This window comes from Microcebus murinus, chromosome 16, assembly GCF_040939455.1.
Source record: "Microcebus murinus isolate Inina chromosome 16, M.murinus_Inina_mat1.0, whole genome shotgun sequence".
In the NCBI taxonomy this organism is placed as follows: Eukaryota; Metazoa; Chordata; class Mammalia; order Primates; family Cheirogaleidae; genus Microcebus; species Microcebus murinus.
Window position 1 is genome coordinate 53,806,556 of NC_134119.1, and position 17,293 is coordinate 53,823,848.

The 17,293-nt window shown below is 54.7% G+C and overlaps 1 protein-coding gene across 4 annotated transcripts in view; it reads right to left on the bottom strand.

Annotated features, from left to right (window-relative positions):
- Positions 1-16,510, bottom strand: part of EVC (EvC ciliary complex subunit 1) — a 73,830-nt gene extending 57,320 nt beyond the window's left edge. For 2 of the 4 annotated variants that reach the window (XR_012912442.1, XM_020283638.2), the window contains exons 1-5: positions 16,229-16,501; positions 10,521-10,649; positions 4,672-4,755; positions 3,133-3,365; positions 1,821-1,905 (exon numbers count right to left, since the gene is read on the bottom strand). Coding sequence is in view for 3 of the 4 variants with exons in the window: in XM_020283638.2 (XP_020139227.2) it covers positions 1,821-1,905; positions 3,133-3,365; positions 4,672-4,755; positions 10,521-10,649; positions 16,229-16,402 (705 nt within the window). In the remaining variant the exon portion in view is untranslated. Of the gene's footprint in view, positions 1-1,820; positions 1,906-3,132; positions 3,366-4,671; positions 4,756-10,520; positions 10,650-16,228 lie in introns of all 4 variants that reach the window. The other 2 variants (XM_075992949.1, XM_075992950.1) reach the window with 2 other exon arrangements.
- Between the last annotated feature and the right edge of the window lie 783 nt (positions 16,511-17,293).

Consider the following 17,293-nt stretch of genomic DNA (forward strand, 5'->3'; position numbering starts at 1 on the left):
GTTTGCAGGTGAGGTGGAGGGTCTCACCTCCACGCTGGCCAGGGTGCTGGGTGCTGGAGGTTGGGGTGGCTAAAGCCTGGCAACTTCTTAATAGAAGACAACAGTAAAGTCTGCCACACTGACTGACTTTTTTCACAAAAGATTTCTCTGTAGCATGAGACGCTATTCAATGACATTTTATCCCCAGTAGAACTTCTTTAAAAATTGGAGTCAATCCTTTCACTGCTTCATCAACTAAATCCTGCCACTGCTCCACCAACTAAATATCATATTCTAAATCCTTTGTTGTCATTTCGACTGTGTTCACAGCATCTTCACCAGGAACAGATCCACCTCTAGAAACCACTGTCCTTGCCGATCCATAAGAAGCAACTTCTTATGCATTAAAGTTTTGTCACGCGATTGTAGCAATTCAGTCACGTCTCCTGGCTCCCCGTCTACTTCTAGTTCTCTTGCTGTTTCCACCACACCTGCAGTGACTTCCTCCACGGAAGTCCTGAACCCCTCAAAGTCACCTATGAGTGTTGGAATCAACTTCTAAGCTCCTGTTGATGTTGATATTTTGACCTCCTTATGAATGCTCTCAATGGCATCTAGAACGGTGAGTCCTTTCCAGAAGGTATTCAGGTTTACTTTGCCCAGATCCATCAGAGGACTCACTGGCAGCTACAGCCTTAGGAAATGTCTTTCTTTCTTTCTTTCTTTCTTTCTTTCTTTCTTTCTTTCTTTCTTTCTTTCTTTTTTTTTTTGAGACAGGGTCTTGCTCTGTCACTGGGGCTAGCATGCAGTGGTGTCATCATAGTTCATTGCAACCTCAAACTCCTGGGCTCAAGCGATCCTCCTGCCCCAGCCTCCCAAGTAGCTGGGACTACAGGAGCCACCACCATGCTTGGCTAATTTTTTCTATTTTTAGCAGAGACAGGGGTCTCACTCTCGCTCAGCGGTGGGGTGGCGGGAGTGCAGGGCCATGCTCTTGTGTCTTGGATCTCAGCATGATCTCCGGTTTTTAATACTGCCACCGTGTATCAGGCCAGTCCTGCTCGTACAGAGGCCAGGTTTCTCTCAGGTGCATCCCAGTTTCATATTCTTGCACTTTCCCAGTTTATAACGGGCGCTGTATGGGCACATGTGTCTGAGTGCCTGTTTCTCTCTGTCTGTCGCTATCTCCCTCCTCCACCCTCTCCGTAGATCTCACTGCGCATTCCGTGATTAGAGAACGTGCCCCAGGGAGCAATGATGCCCCTTGTCAACCCCTGCGGCCTCCACGCCTGGCTGAACCGTCGGGGTTCTGTGGCCACAGTGGGGCCCAGCGCTCTGCTCCGCGTGGCTCAGACCCGCGAGCGGCGGGTCCGGGCGGCGCTCGGCACTGCGCTCCCCAGCGCGCAGCTCGGAGACCGCGCCCGGGCAGCCGGCTGAGCGCCGCCGCCTCGTGGCTCTGGGCAAGTCCCGCTCTGCGCTCAGAGGGGATGGCTGCGGCACCGCCCTGCGCTGCGGCGGGTTTAAGCGTGGTTTAGAGTGCCCGGACCTAGTACGCAGTGAGCACTCAATGCAGCCCACACCCTTAAATGCCATCGTCGCCATTATCAGCCCTTTGAAAACACTGCTCCCTTCTAACTGTCCCTGCTCCATCTGCAGCGGGTGCCCGGCCGCTCACCGCCGCGGCGCCCCGCTCTCCCGCCCAGCCTGGCCGCCCGCGCTCGCGGCCGCTCCGTTTCCACGCACGCCCTTCTCAGCGGTCTCGGGACTCGCTGGGCACGGAGGGCCTTGTGTCCCAGTTTCTGTCCCTGCACAAGGGAGGGAAAGGGAGTCTCTCCACCCACCAGGTGCTTCTCCTGTCTCAGCGCCGTGTCCAGACGCAGCAGGTCTTTCAGGTGAAGGTGGTACACACATAGGGCGACGTCCGCGCTGAAGAACAAAGAGCCAGAAAAGACTCTGGAGCATCTGAAAGCAAGCTAGCAGAGCTGGCGCACCCCGCTCCGCAGGAGGCGCACCGCGCCCCCCACCCCGCCGCTGAGTGCGCCCCGCACCCACCCGGGCTTGGCCAGGAATCAAAGGAGCTGCTGGAAACGACCGGGGGACAGCTGGCATCAGAGACACGCTGCCTGGGACGTCCCAGGGAAGGAGAAACAAAAATGACGTCTCCTTTGCGCGTTTTCGCATCTGTCACCGCCTGTCGTCTCCCCTCAGTGCCACAAGCACACTCTACAGACGAGGAGATGGACTCAGGAAGTAGAGGGTCAGAGAGAGCCAGTGGCTGTCACAGGGTCTCGGGCAGACACGGGTGGAGCGAGCGTGCTGGCCGCGTGTCCCCACCCGCAAGCGCGTCTCCACGGGGAACGGCAGCTCTCCCACGCCGGCTGTCTGCGCTCCGGCTCAGTGCAGCGCGACAGCCGTCCCACGCCAGGGCTGGCCGAGCCCAGGAGACCCCTATTCCATAAAGCTCCTCCTTCCCTGGGCCAAGGCCGAGTGCGAGGAGCCCGCTCTTCCCGCAGCTCCGAGCTGAACCTGCCCTGGCTCATGCCCGCCCTCGAGTCACGGAACTTCAGAGCAGAGCGGCCTGAGGCCCAGGGCGCGGACCCGCACGCGGGGCGCCGCTCTAGGCTGGGTCCGGCCGCCCTCCACTCACCACGTGTGACCTTGGGCAAGTTATCCAGCCTCTCTGCGCCTCACTCTGCTCTTTGAGAAATAGGGGAATAATAGCACCTCCCTATAGGGCAGTTAGGAGCAATTAATTAATTCCTGGATTAATATTTATTGATCACCAAACCCAGGCTCCCTCCCCCTGGGCAATGTGCTCGGGAGATGATCAGTCCCAGTAAGCACGTAGCACTCTGCCCAGCACGCGCGAGGCACTCAGCCTGGACAGCTGCTGTGTGTGCTGCACGCACGTCTGGTTGAATGAGGTCCCCTGTCCTCTCTGTGCAGGGCTCAGGCCTGACTCTGTAACCCCATGCTGTCCCACACTGTGGCAAGGGACAAACGCGTCTGGGGCCCAGCTCCGACTGCGTCGCTGTGTGTCCCTGGTTGAGTCACTTGACTTCTCTGGGCCTCTGTTTTCTCCCCTGACAATGTGCGACCCATTGGCCCACTCTGGAGGACCGGAGGCCTCACCCTCCATTCCACCTGCCTTACCTCTCAGAGGCCAGCACCTCTGGGAAGGTGTCCACCCGGAGGAAGGTGCGGCTGAGAAGCCTGTCGGCGCTGGCGGCCGAGCGGCTGCTGGCCGAGGAGCTGCAGTCGTCCTTCCCAGCCTGGCTCAGGCTCCCCAGGCTGCTGGACGGGGAGGCCCCCGCCGGCTGGTGCGGCAGGACGGCTCGCCGCACGTTCTCATGCAGAGACGGGTTGGAGGACCCGTCGGCCAGAGGCTGCGGTGGCAGAAAGGAGACGGCTGTCACTCCACATAAGGTCTCACAGACTCACTGTAGGCTTCCGGGCGGCGTCCCGCGCGGCTCGCAGGGAGGCCTGGCTGGGTGCCCTGGCAGGGGTGTGCGTGACGGGGCGGGCGGCCAGGCCGGAGGTGCAGGAGGCCCCGTGCGCCCGCCAGACAGCTCTGTGCAGGACTCGGCTCCCCACGTGCTTTGGGGACAGTTCCCTGAGCTGTGACCACTCACTGCTCACCACAAGGGTTTCACAGGAAAATCCGTTTGGGAAAGGCTCGTTAAACAAGACGGAATAATTTACTTGGTAAAGGAATTCCCAGAGCCTTCAATATGCCCTGGCTGTCTTCCAAAGTAAATAAAAATTTCAAAAACCTAACATGTACAAATACTCAGATGCTACACACTGTTCTAAGCCCGTGTATGTTCTCTGTTATCCTCAGTGAGGTAATGAGGCACACCTGTTATTCCCATTTCTTAGAGGAAGAAACTGAGGCACAGGGAAGCCAGGAGACGGCCACGCAGTAGATGGCTGAGACGGGAGTTGGGCTGGAGCTGGCGTGACTCCAGAGCTCATCCTCCCACCACCAAAGGAGCAGCAGCACTTGCCCGAACTTGCTCCTCCAGGAAACTCCGCTCAAAGCACCTTCCAGGCCGAGGGCTCCCTGAGGCGCCCCGTAACCGCTCTCCCCAGCAGGCCAGCCAGGTGGGAGCTCTTGGCTACAGGCGTGAGATCTGTGGCCAGGTATCAGGGCTTGACTCTGGCTCAGCCGCTTCTTGCCACGTGACCTCGGGCAGGCCATTAGCCTCTCTGGGCCTCGGTTTCCTTCGTGTAGCACGAAGACGATATTATTCACCTGACAGGCACATTGCCAAGTCGCAATGCCTAGCCCACGACAGACACTGAGCACCTCGCCCACCCCAGGTAAGTGTTCAGTGAAGGCCAGCTGCCGCGTTAGCCCAGGGGTCTGTGAATGAGGATAATTCTGGAAACTGGGTCAGTATCAGCATCTTTGTTAATGCTAAAAGGGCAGGGTAGATGTTGTCCTGCTGTGCTGTCACCTGGGGCCCCTGGGCTATTCCTTACCTGGATACATCCTGGACATACTTTGTTCCTGACAATGCTGCCATAAAATGAATTAACCGAAGTTTTGCTCCATTTCAGAGCACCAAAATTATCCCTGTAAAACCCTTGAATAGGACCAAAGATTGCCATTTAATCCCCCACCAGCCCCCAGTCTCTAGTACATGACTGAGTTGGCTGCGTCTCTGCAACAAAGCTTAGATCGCTCACCCGGAACTTCTGGCTGATGGGGTAGACGACCTTCGCCTTCAGTGCGAACGCAGCGACGCTGCTGCTGGGTGGAGGCGCACATCCCTAGAAAGGAAGGAAACCATCGGCGTGTGAGGGCTCTGTAGCATGAGGGACGGACTGCCAGCAGTCCCCATTTGTGACAGCAGCCTTGGACGGGGACACAACAGGCACGTCTATACCCAAGGGCTCACTTGCTAGAAGGGTGGATGCATGGATGGATACGTGGAGAGACGGATGGGTGGGTGGAGGGTGGACAGACAGACAGATGTATAATGGGCAGATTGATGGGCACATGGACAGAGGAACAGAAAAACAGATGCTATCAACAGAGAATGGCACATTCTTCATTTAATTCTAAGTCTTCAGCTTGGGAATAAGTAAGGATTTGAGTAACTTGAAAGAATCAACAGGAGCCTCCTAAAGAATTGTGAGTCATCTTTAAATGGAAAAAGCAAACACAAAAAATAATTTTAGCACTGCCAGGGGTATAAACACATGTGGCAATCAATATTCACACAAGATTATAAATTACGCCCTCAAACAAATAGAAGTGGTTGGGCAAATCTTTTAACTTCTCTGAGCCTTGGTCTTCCCAGGTAGTAAATATAGAGTATCTGCCCCCACGCCCACACAGATAAAGTGCCCAGCTAAGTGGCAGGTGCAGAGGAGGAGCTAAGCCGTGGGCTGCGGCGTGCAGTGGGTGACGAGCTGCCGCCGGGCTGCTCAGGAACCGCCTCCCCGCTCACCGCTAGGGGAAACAGCCTGCCGCAGCCGCACGCCTCCTCCTGTGGCCGCCCCTTCCGCGCAGCGCAGAGTCGCTGAACCAACGGCTGGGAAACAACAGCAAGCGCGGAGGCAGACAGGCGAGCCAGGAGCCGGCGCTGGAGACATCTCTGCTCAACAATCCGGAACAGTCTGGCTGCCGACAGCTGCCCCACATGGTTTCAATGCTTTTCAGCTCCATCTTGAAGAAAGAGCCCCACACCCAATGACGGGTCTTCAATTGCTGAGTCCACCTTGGAACAAGACACCCTCTGTGGGAATCAGGATTGATCGCCTGCTCGTAACTTGGGGTGTCGAGCACCCCGACCGAGCCGGCGCTGGCCCACGCACGTGTCCAGAGCGAGTGCCGCCTGACGTCCCGTGAGGGGCGCAGGACGGAAGCCGCGTGCTGAGGGCCAGCTGTCACGATCTCTCTGTGTCTCACGGGTCACAGAAACAGGCTCGGATGGCAGGGACCGCGGAGACACACGCCTGCGACACACGCCCTCCAAGAGCTGCCAGAGAGTTCTGTCTCCACTTCTCAGATGTTACACTCAGCTAGGAAACGCTAGAACCAGGATCTGAGCCCAGTTTTGCTGGCTCCAGGCCCACCCTCTTCAGCTGACACCAACCTGGCTCCTTCAACATGGTGCGAGCAAGGAGGGGGAGCCATGAAGTTTACAGTGGGGTTCAATGGAGAAGGCCCCGAGCTTGGCGCACCTGGCCAGGAACCCACGTCAGATACCGAGGCACCTCATCACCCCAACTCCCCACGTCCAACTAACCACACAAATCCCACCACCCTAACCTCCTAACTAGCTCCCAAATCCATGCACCCCGACTAAGCCTCCACCATGTCTAGCCTGAAGGGCTGCAATAGCTTCCTCACTGGCTCATTGTGTATTAAGCTCCTACTACGTGCTGGCCGCTTTGTGCATTTTTCCTCATTTAATTATCACACAACAGTCAGTTTGGGGAGGCCCGTATAATAATTATCATGCCCAACTTATGGAGGGGCAAACTAAGGCTCAGAAGTTAAGACCTTCCAATTCATTCTTTATGTGGGAAGTGAATGATCTTTCAAATATGCAATTCCCATCACGGCTCATCTTAGAACCTTCCCAGCTTCCCTTTGACCTGAGGGTACAAGGCCTGGCCTGCTCTCAAACCCCAACATCCCGCCCACTGTCTGCTTGAAGACACTTGCAGAAGACACTGCTTGAAGTTCACTTGCTGGTGAACTGATATAAAAGCCAAGAATGGCAGATTAAAAAGGCTGAACTCAGGACCAGTTACAAAATCTGTGAGGCTCATTGCAAAATGAAAATGGGGGGGGTCTCATTAAAAATGATTCAGGATTTTGAGATAGTGACAGCAGAGTCTAGCAGCCAAGGACAGGGCCCTCTGAGCATGGCCCTGGGTGACCGCACAGGTTGCAGGCCCAGGACACCCGCCCGCCTGACCGTCCAGGGGAGGCATATTTGCTCACGGGAGAGACGCAAAATCAAAAGGGAACTGTGTATGTTTAAACTTGTCCCACATATAGGTGAAAAGGAAGGACAGAGAGAATGGGGTGAACGTGAGAGGAAGGCATGGTCTCTCCTGCCAGGAGCTCATCTTCAAGAGGTGAGATGCAAAGCAAAAACACAATTATAAGAAGAAAAGGATGTTGAATCAGGGTCCACCCGAGACCCCAGGAGCAGCACCTGGACACAGTGGGGGGGGGGGGCTGCGGCTTGGCGTCAGAAACACAATTGCGGCGGTGGGGAGGCTTCACCTGTTCCATCCACCTGTGGACTTCACCTCCGGAGGGTGGCCTAAGGACTGTCATGGCCTCTGCCAGGAGACAAGAAACCCGGAGGCCCTTGGCACCCGCCATCAAGGAGTGAGCAGGCTTCTTTCTGCTGCCCAAACAGGAGCCACTGTCTTCAGGCTTTTAAAGCTCTCCTTATTAGGTTCAGATGTCCTCCAAGTTCTGCCGTTCTCCCCAGCCAAAGGAATACAATTATTTAGAAAATTGGATGTAGCACAAATGTACAAAGTAAAACTCCTTCAGCTGAAGCAATGCAATTATTCCGAAAATTGGTTAAAGCATAACTGCAGGAAAAGAAAAGCATTCCATTCCCCAATGTGGATGCGTTCTTTTCTGCAAACACGTAAGTGCATCCGTAAGGATCTATACCCCTCCTTCCTTCCAAGTGTCGTAGCATGCCTCGGAGCATTCTGGAATTCTGTTTGTTTTTGGCTGAGATGAGCTATTCATTAAACAGAGTTCACCTAAGGAGTGGCATGGCCCACAATGCCTTGGTTTGCTGTGCATGGGGGGGGAGGGGAGGGGGCGAGAGCCACAGCTCAACTCCCACGGCCAGAGCAGCCCTGGCAACACACTTGCGACAAGCTGAGTCTGAAAAAGGCAAGGGCATTCTGAAAAGCCAGTCAGTGGAACGGGCAGATCTTTAACTTAACTCTTGGCAACTGTTAGCTTGATAATGGGCCTCTGCTAGGGGTAGCTAAATAGTGAACAGGTAAGACATTACTAAGCAGAAGAAAAATGAACTCACCATGCAAGGAGGCAGAAAGACTTGGCCCCTCTGTGAACACTAACTGGGCACATGTTCGGTGGCAGGACGTTGACATGAGTTAATTCAGCCCCGAGTGACCTCGGGGTGGGAGGCAACGTCATGCTGTCATTGTAGAGCGGTAGACCTGAGGCTCACCGTCACACAGCAACACGTGGCAGGGTGGGACTGGTTCTAGGACGCTAGATTCAAAAGCCAGTATTGTTTTCATCACATCCAAAGCTACCCTAAGTGTGAGCAGGGTTGGTTGTTTTTTTAAAACAGCTTTACTGAGATTTAATTCACACATAATGAGTAAAGTACACAAGGTAATGGTTTTCATCTTCACAGATAAGTACAGCCATCACCACAGCTGACTTTATAACAAATTCATGGCATCAAAGAGAAACCCCTTTAGCTATCACCCCCATCCCTCCTGGCCATCTGCCCCTGCCCCTGGCAATCACTAATCTACCTTCCGTCTATGAATTTCCCTGTTCTGGATACTTCGCATGGATGGAGTCCTGTAACGTGATCCTTTGTGACTGGCTTCTTTCATTCAGCGCCATGCTTTCAAGGCTCACCTGCGCTGTGGCACGCATCAGTGCTTCAATCCTTTCTTTAGAGACTGAGTCTCGCTCTGTGCCCAGGCTGGAGTGCATGGCATCATCACAGCTCACTGCAGCCTCCAACTCCTGGGCTCAAGTGATCCTCCTGCCTCAGCCTCCTCAGTAGCTGGGACTATAGGTGCGCACCACCATACCTGGCTAATTTTTCTATTTTTGGTAGAGATGGGGTCTTACTCTTGCCCAGGGTGGTCTCAGATTCCTGAGCTTAAGCAATCCTCCTGCCTCAGCCTCCGAGTCCTAGGATGACAGGAGTGAGCCACAGTGCCTGGCCTCAATCCTTTTATGGCCAAATAATATTCCATTGTATGGATATATCACATTTTATTTTTTCACTTGTCAGTTGATGGTCATTGGGATGTTTCCATGTTTTGGCTTTTGTGAAGAGTGTTAATTTGATCGTGTACACATTTTTGTGTGGACGTTTGTTTCCCTTTCTGTGATCAGGGTCTCAGGATGGAGGGCAGAGGAGTAGAGAGAGACAGATCAGGGAAGGGAGAGGCAGCGAGGCAGGGAGACGCCGCACACCCCCAGGCTCACACGCACCGTCACAGTGGTGCTGAGGGAGGCGGGAGGAGCATGCAGAGAGGTGCGGCGGCACACACAGGCGCGTGGGAAGACTAGCACAGAGACCTGGGACAGGAGAGGAGGGGAGACTTCTGTCCCGCAAGCCCTGCCTGGGCCAGCGCAGCCACCCTCCCCTTCTCGCCTCACCTGCCTCAGCGCAGGCGGGCGGCTCCTCCTCCCACAGGCTCCTGCCGCCCGGGCAGGAGGGTGCAGAACTAACTCTCAAAAGCTGATTTTCAGCATGACTAGAAGCCAAGCCCTGTTGATTCCAAACCTGTGGTGACATTTGTTTTAAAGCAGCTAGCCCACTTTCTTCTGTGGTAAGCTGAGGCTGCAGAACACAACGGAAGAGGAAAGAAAGTGGCAGAGGGCGTGGAGTGCAGCCCTCCCCAGGCACGGGCTGGCCAGATCCAGGGATACGTCCCGGCTTGGCAACTCCCGGCTGTGTGACTCAGGAGATCAGCCTATCTCCCTGGTCCTCAGTTTCTGCATCTGGATAATGGGTATGTAAAATCTGCCTCTGGGCTGCTGAGTTAGATGAGTAAAATGTAAATTTTACATTTAATGATAAATGTAAAATTGCCAGGCACAAATGGTGCCAAACAATGTTCGCACAATCATTACCCCTTTCTCCAGGAGACAAGGTCTGTGGCACTTTCCAGGAGGCAGGAGATGACTAGGAGTGTCATGCGCTCTCCACGCAGGGGGTCCCCGGGACGCAGAGCTCCGTGGGCGGAGTGAGGGCTCCGGGAAGGAACGGGGAGAACCCATCTCTGTCCGTCCCGCCAGAGGCCCAGCACGCCCGCCCAGTACGCCGGCAAACGAAATGAAGCGGACAGGCTGGCGCGCGGGCTCGGGGCCTCCCACCACAGCCAGCCCCGAACGGCCGGCGCCCCCCGTGGGCGCGGCACAGACTGCGCGTCCGCGCGGCGGCACCAGGGGGGCGAGCCGCGGAGCGCAGCAGCACGGGGCGCCTTGGAGGCGCTCTGCCGCCGGCACGGCACCGACAGCGGCGGCCGGCCGAGCCCGCCACGGAAAGCGGCTCCCGCGGGCCCCGAAGCGCGCGTGCGCGTGTACCAGAAGGGCACTGGGGAACTTTCTGGGGTGATGAAAACGTCGCTGACGGAGGGATCGGTTTCCAAGTGCGTGCAGCTGACAAAACTCATCAGACTGTAACCCTAAAACCTGCACTTTTTTGCATGTAATCGTACCTCAAGAAAAGCAGCCTGCTTGGGGAAGTGGCTCTGTTAGAGGCCCCTCTGCAGGGCACCTGGGCTGCCAGGGGGCCCCACCCGCGGCCGGGCGCTAGGCTTACGTCCAGAGCGTCGTCCTCGTCCCTGGACGTCCGCGCTTCTCTCTTCCGCCTCCTCGATGGGGAGCCGGTTTCCGAGGGCGTCTGCACGTTCCACTCCAAATTCTTGAGCAGACTTTGAGCGTTGCCTTTCTAAAGCCCCAAGGCAGGGATGGGGGGCAGGTAGAAACACTGAGTCAATCAGCCTGGTCCCCAAGACTTTGCCAGTCCATCCCCCCGCACCCAGTGCCACCTCCGCCCAGCCCTGTACGACGCGTGTGTGCAATGTCGCACCTCCCCACACCCGGGGTCTGCGACACACCCTTGAAGACTGTCCGGCCACCTTCCTGAGAAGCCCCAGGGCCCTGACATGCCCTATTTTATTGTGCCCTCAGGACTTGGAGAAAAGCTCATTCCATTTTCCTTCTGGGTTGGTGGCCCCCATTAGACTGTGAGATTTTGGGGGGGTAACAGCTAAGCATGGGAAATGGCACATAAATATTAATTTTCCTGTTGTTTTCAATAATGTCATTGGATGGTGTCTAAAAAAATATCTTAGGTAACCTAAATTACACAGTGGTTGTAAACTACTCTTGATGCTCATCCTTTGTGGATTCTGTATTTGCAAATTCCCTTACTTGCTACAATTAATTCGTTACCCCAACCAGCTATCATGGAAATTTCAGAGTGATTCCTGGACATGTGGGGAGTGTGGCAATTCTGCGTCATCCAACCACATTCTCAGCTGAACTCAGAGCAAGGGGATGCTCTGGCTTCCCGTGCCAGCTGTCAAGGTGCAAACTGGCGTCCTTTTCTCAGTCTAGTCAGTGCCATGCTTTTTGCATGTCTGTGCTTTTTCTTGGTGAGTCTGTTTAAAATGGCGGCAAACCCAGTGCCGAGGAGCCGCCGAGCGTGCTGAGCACAGGAAGGCGAGACGAGGCTCAGGCGGAGAACATGCGTGTCAGGGGAATTTTGCTCAGGCCTGGTCACAGCGCTGTCGTCTGCGAGCCCAATGTCAGTGAATCAAAGTGCGTATTAGATCAGATGTCTTTAGACAGAAACACACATAAAGAAGGGCAGCACTGCTCAGTTAACGGGAACTTCGTGGAAACTCGCCACACCCGCTGGGAGCGCTGGCTCAGCGCCTCGGTGGCTGCACGCGGATGAGGAGAAAGGACCAGCTTTAAAATCCTGTTGCGCCAGAGACACTTATCAACTTTCTCTGTGACCACTAGCTGCTCACAAATATCATCTCTGAGGAAGCGTCACCAGTTTGTCACTGAGTCAGGCAGCAACTACACTCAGCACCTACTAGGTGCCAATGTTGTTCTAAGCACTGGGAATAGAGCAATGAACAAAAGACACACAGCTTCTTCCTTTGTGGAACTTATATCCTAGTGAGAGAAGATATAAACAAACCAACATAAATATACTGCATGCCAGGGGTGGTGTGTTATGGAGAAAAGTAATGGAGGGAGGGGAATAATAGACAATGATGGGAGAGGAGGTTTCTTGGACAAGACGGTATTTGAGAAGAAATTCGAAGGAAGTGAAGGAGCGAGCCACTGAGGCATCTCAGGGTAGAGCATTGCAGGAGTGGGAATAGCAAGTGCAAAGGCCCTGAGGCAGGCTCATGCCAGGCATGTCCAGGGAAGCCTGTGTAGGTGAAAAAGTCTCAGGTGGGTTTCAGGGAGACGTTGAAGCCAGAGATTTGTCGGTCGTTTCTTTAGCAGCCATAGCTGGCCAGTGCAAGGGCTCTGCAAGGGAGTGCCAGCAAGGTCGTCTTGCAGTAGAGACCTCAGGAGAAGACCTCACCCATCCCACGGGGGCGCAACCACTTTTTAGCTCCCTATTTAAAAAGGACCACAAGAGTCACTAGACATTTGAGGACAGACTCTAAGATAAAAGATAAAACCTAAGACAAAAAGAAAAAGCAAGCAGGAAACAGACACAACACAGGGAAAATTCAAACAAACACACACCTGTATTGCCCTCAGAGAAATCAAAGAAGATATTTCATTCACAAAATAAGAATAGGATGGTAAAACATAGAGTATTCTGAGAACAAAAAAGAACTCTTAAAAATTAAAAATATGAAAAACTCAATATACATATAAACTTGAGAAGTCTCTCAGAAAGTAGTTTAAAAAGACAAAGAAATGAGAAATTGGAGAGAAAGAATAAGAGGCCAATTCAATCTAAAATGATAGGAGTTCTTGAAAAAGAGAACATATAAACGGAAAAGAATCATCAAAGAAATAAGAAAATGAGTTTCTAGATTGAGAGGGCACTCCACATGTCTAACACAATGGATGACAACAGATTCCCACCAAGACCTATTCTGGTGCAATTTCATATGCTGGAGGCAAAGAAAAGATTCTCTAAGATTCTACAGAGGGACAAAAGATACTTCCTGCAAAATATCAAGGATCTGAATAGAATCAATTTTCTCAACATCAGCAATATAAGTTAGAAGACAATAGAAAAATGCCTTCAAAATGCTGTGGGGAAATTATTTCCAATCCAGAATGATACACCTAACTAACCTAACCAAATAAAGTACAAAGGTAGAAGAATATAGATATTTTTAGACATAGAAATTCTCAAGAGTTATAGCCATCCCTTCCTCAGAAAACTACTGAAGGATGTGTTCTGGCCACGCAAAGAAATGAGTCAAAGAAAGATGCATGCAGGGGGTGCCTGATACAGGACCCAGCTCAGGAAAGGGGTAAGGAGGTCCCAACAGGATGGTCCTGAGAGGTTTCAACGGCCACAGTGAAAGCCCAGAGAAACTGCTTCTCAAACTTTAAAAACCTGTAAATCACGGGGAGGGCTTGCTAAACACAGTTTGCTGGCCTTGAGCCCAAAGCTTGTCATTCAGTGAGTCTGGGGACTCAGGAATTTGCATTTTTATCAAGGGATGTTGATGCTCCTGGTCTGGTCCACACTTTAGAGTGCTGTGGTCTAGAGAACAACCAGCTCAAATCAGAGCATGTCACAATGTTTCTAGGAGAGACGTTTTTCTCACGGGGAAAAAAAAATGGATCAAATATCTAACGTATTCAAATGTCTTGAAAGGAAAGGTACATAAATAGGGGCAAGGTTAGTGTTAAATGAATAAATACATAGAATTTAAGCAAATGAAAAAATTGAGTAGATTAATTTCAGGGAAAACAAAATGTGCAAGAAAGGTAGGTATTCATAATCATAACTGATCCTTGATTTGCAGAGACTAATGTTTACAAAATCATAATAATGGAAACACTGAATACTGGTTTAACCCAAACTACCCTGTAACCACAGAGGTAGAGTTGGTAGTACTGGGAGGGGTGGGCATACTGCTGGAAAGGGGAGGAAAGAGAAGTAGATCCTCTTCCCTTCCACAAGGGGAGTCACCAGTCCTAGGAGAGCAAGTAGCAGCAATGGAGGCAAGTTATTTTAAAATAGGAAGTAAATTCCTCAAACACCCAGCTGAAAGAGTTGAACAAGGTGGCTTCTAAGAAGTGGAAAATGGGCAGTGGTGTTGCTGCTTTTGAACGCATACTTTAAATTACGTGCACAGATAACTTCGATACATATAAAAAAGCTTTAATTATGAAATAATAAAAAATGATAAAATAAAACAAAAACAACAAAAGGAAGGTGGTGCGAGATAAAATTATGACTTGGACCAGAGGAGAACAACAAAGAGCACCCAGGAGGCACCGAAGCAGGAAGTGCCTGACCTGGCTGGAGGGTCAAGAAGGTGTCCCCAGGTGATTGCTCTGGGTCCCGAAGGCTGAGGACAGAGGAGGAGAAAGGCCGCAGCATGGAGAGAGAATGCATGTGCAGACGTGCAGGCGTCTAGGGAACAGTGAGATGTCTTGTGGCTGGACCAGGGTGGGGCAGTGCCTGGGCACCTGTGTTTTAGGCTGTGCTCCAGGAACGTGAGTTGCCTTATGCACCATGCTAGGAAATCAGGCGTTATCTTTTGTAGGCAACCAGGAGTTCCTGGAACTTTTTATCAGGAGAGTCAAACTGTCAGAAGTACATTTTAGAAACAAGAATGAGAGGGAGGAAACAGGAGGAAAGGAGTCTCACTAGGAAGGTTGTTGCGGCTGGGCAAGGTGGCTCCCTCCTGCAATCTGACACTCTGGGAGGCCGAGGTAGATGAGCAGCTTGAGCTCAGGAGTTCGAGACCAGCCTCAGCAAGAGTGAGACCCCATCTCTACAAAAACAGAAAAAATTAGTGAGGTGTAGTGGTGTGCACCTGTAGTCCCAGCTACTGGGGAGGCCAAGACAGGAGGATTGCTTGAGCCCAGGAGTTTGAGGTTGCAGTGGGCTATGATGATGCCCCTGCACTCTACCAAGGGTGACAGAGTAAGACTGTCTCAAAGAAAGAAAGAAAGATAGATAGATAGGTAGGTAGAAAGAAAGAAAGTTGTGCAAAGATGACATGAAACCATAAGAAAATCTTGTCAGCTCTACCTTTGAGCCACAGCCCCCTCCATGACTGCCACCCTGGTCTGAGCCACCATCACTCTCAGCTGACCAGAACTGTAGACCCAGACAGCTTGGTTCACCCCTGTAAACCGCAGCTGACTCACCTTGCCAGGTAGCAGATGATTAAAGCTCTGGCTTTGGCATTCAGACTTGGGCTGAAATCTACCTGCACTGTTCACTCATCATGTGACCCTGGATAAACAACCACCTTGCAAAGCCTCAGCTGCCTCATTGTGAAATGAGGACAATGATAGTTCCTTGCCTCACAGGCTTCAAGTGAGGAGGAACCCAATGTCCGCAAACATTCTGCACGGGGTGCCCAGCCAGTCTCTGCATGTTACTGCCCTTCCCGCTTCACAGAAGCCAGCCTCTAAGCCAGCCTCTCTCAATGTCCCTGAATCCCCAGCAGGATCCCACAGCCCCCACCATGCCTGCGAGCACCCTGCACCTGCATTGTGAAAGGGCGCTGCTTTCCTGGAGCCCTGCTGGACTTGTCTCCTTTCCAGGTGGGCCAGGAAGGGGGAGCAAGACCACCCACCTCAGCGCTGATCTTACTAGACTTCATCCTTCAAAGAGGTGGAGGCTGCAGGGCCTGAAATAGTGGCCCTCCCACTACCAATGGCACGGGCGCCATGGGCCAGGCATTTCCACGGCCATCCAACCCGTCTGGACAGCTGCCATGTGAAGTGGCCCTTAATCCCCTCAGGTGTACTTGTAATGCGGCCTTCTTGAGGCTGTGAACCTCAAGCAGGCCAGGCCAGGATCTGCCCTGCTCAGGAATGTGCAGAGAAGTAGAAGGTAGCCTGCACACTTTTCCTGCGGGGCGAATGAACCAATGCCAACTGTGCGGCTGGGACTCAAGCATGGAGTGGCAGCTGGCACAGCAAGGAGGCAAGAGGCAGGGCAGGAACGGGGTGCAGGGGTTGGTGTCCCCGGCCCTCCTGTCCACCACTCTGAACTGGGCCTTTCTGCCGGCATGGTGCCAAGCCCGTGGTGCTACAGATGAGGAGCCCGAGGCCAGTAGGGGTTTGGGCTGTCCAGCTCGCACAGCGCAGTAGGAGAGAGCAGGCACTTGTGCGGGTCTCCAGGCCGGCGCCCCTTAGTCGCTCCGCCACTTCCCTCCTGGAGCGTTGGGCGCGGAGCCCGTGATCCCGCCCAAGTGGTCACCGAGTTCAGGGTCGGCGCCCGAGAGCCCAGGACCAGGAGCACGGGGCCCGCCCCCACCCCGGGCTGCCCGCGTGGCCACCCACCTGGGGCCGCGGGCGCAGCCGGCCTGCGCGGCAGCCGAGCCAGAGCCCCAGGCCCACGCCGACCGCGGCGCCCAGCAGCACGGCGGGGGCCAGCAGCGCGGGCGCGGGCCTCGGCGCGTCCCGGCCGAGCAGCAGCCGCGCGTCGCCGGTGCAGGCCGCCGCGCCGCCAGCCATCGGGCGCTCCGGGCCCGGCCCGCCGGGACGGCGACGCGGCTCCGAGCCTGGGCGGGCGGGCGGGGCGCGCTCCGGCGACTCTCCGGCCTGCTGGGTGTCCCAGCCCCCGCGCCGCCCCTTCCCGCGCGGCCGCCGAGGGAGGAGGAGCCGGACCGCCGCCGGGGAGGAGGACCGCCGCCGGGGAGGAGGAGCCGGACCGCCGCCGGGGAGGAGGAGCCGGACCGCCGCCGGGGGAGGAGCCGGACCGCCGCCGGGGAGGAGGACCGCCGCCGGGGAGGAGGATCGCCGCCTGGGAGGAGGACCTCCGCCGAGGGAGGAGCCGGACCGCCTCTGGGGAGGAGGATCGCCGCCTGGGAGGAGGACCGCCGCCGGGGGAGGAGGACCGCCGCCGGGGAGGAGGATCGCCGCCGGGGGAGGAGGACCGCCGCCTGGGGAGGAGGATCGCCGCCGGGGAGGAGGATCGCCGCCTGGGGAGGAGGATCGCCGCCGGGGGAGGAGGATCGCCGCCGGGGGAGGAGCCGGACCGCCGCCGGGGAGGAGGATCGCCGCCGGGGGAGGAGCCGGACCGCCGCCGGGGAGGAGGACCGCCGCCGGGGGAGGAGCCGGACCGCCGCCAGGGAGGAGGACCGCCGCCCAGCAGTCGGGCCGCCGCCAGCCTGGCCAGGCCTCGCACTGAGCATGCCCGGAAAGGACCCTTGCGAGCAGGCTGGGTTTTCACCAGCCTGGGCTCCTGGGCGGGAAGGGTGCCCTGACCACCCAGGAAGGTGTTTGCCTTTAGTGGCATGCCTAGGGCATGCTAAACATTTAGCCGGTGATCTCATAAACTTTCTCAACAACCTCTACCATGGGCACTGTTCTCCCCGTCCTCCTGAGAAGGAAGATCTTGGAGCT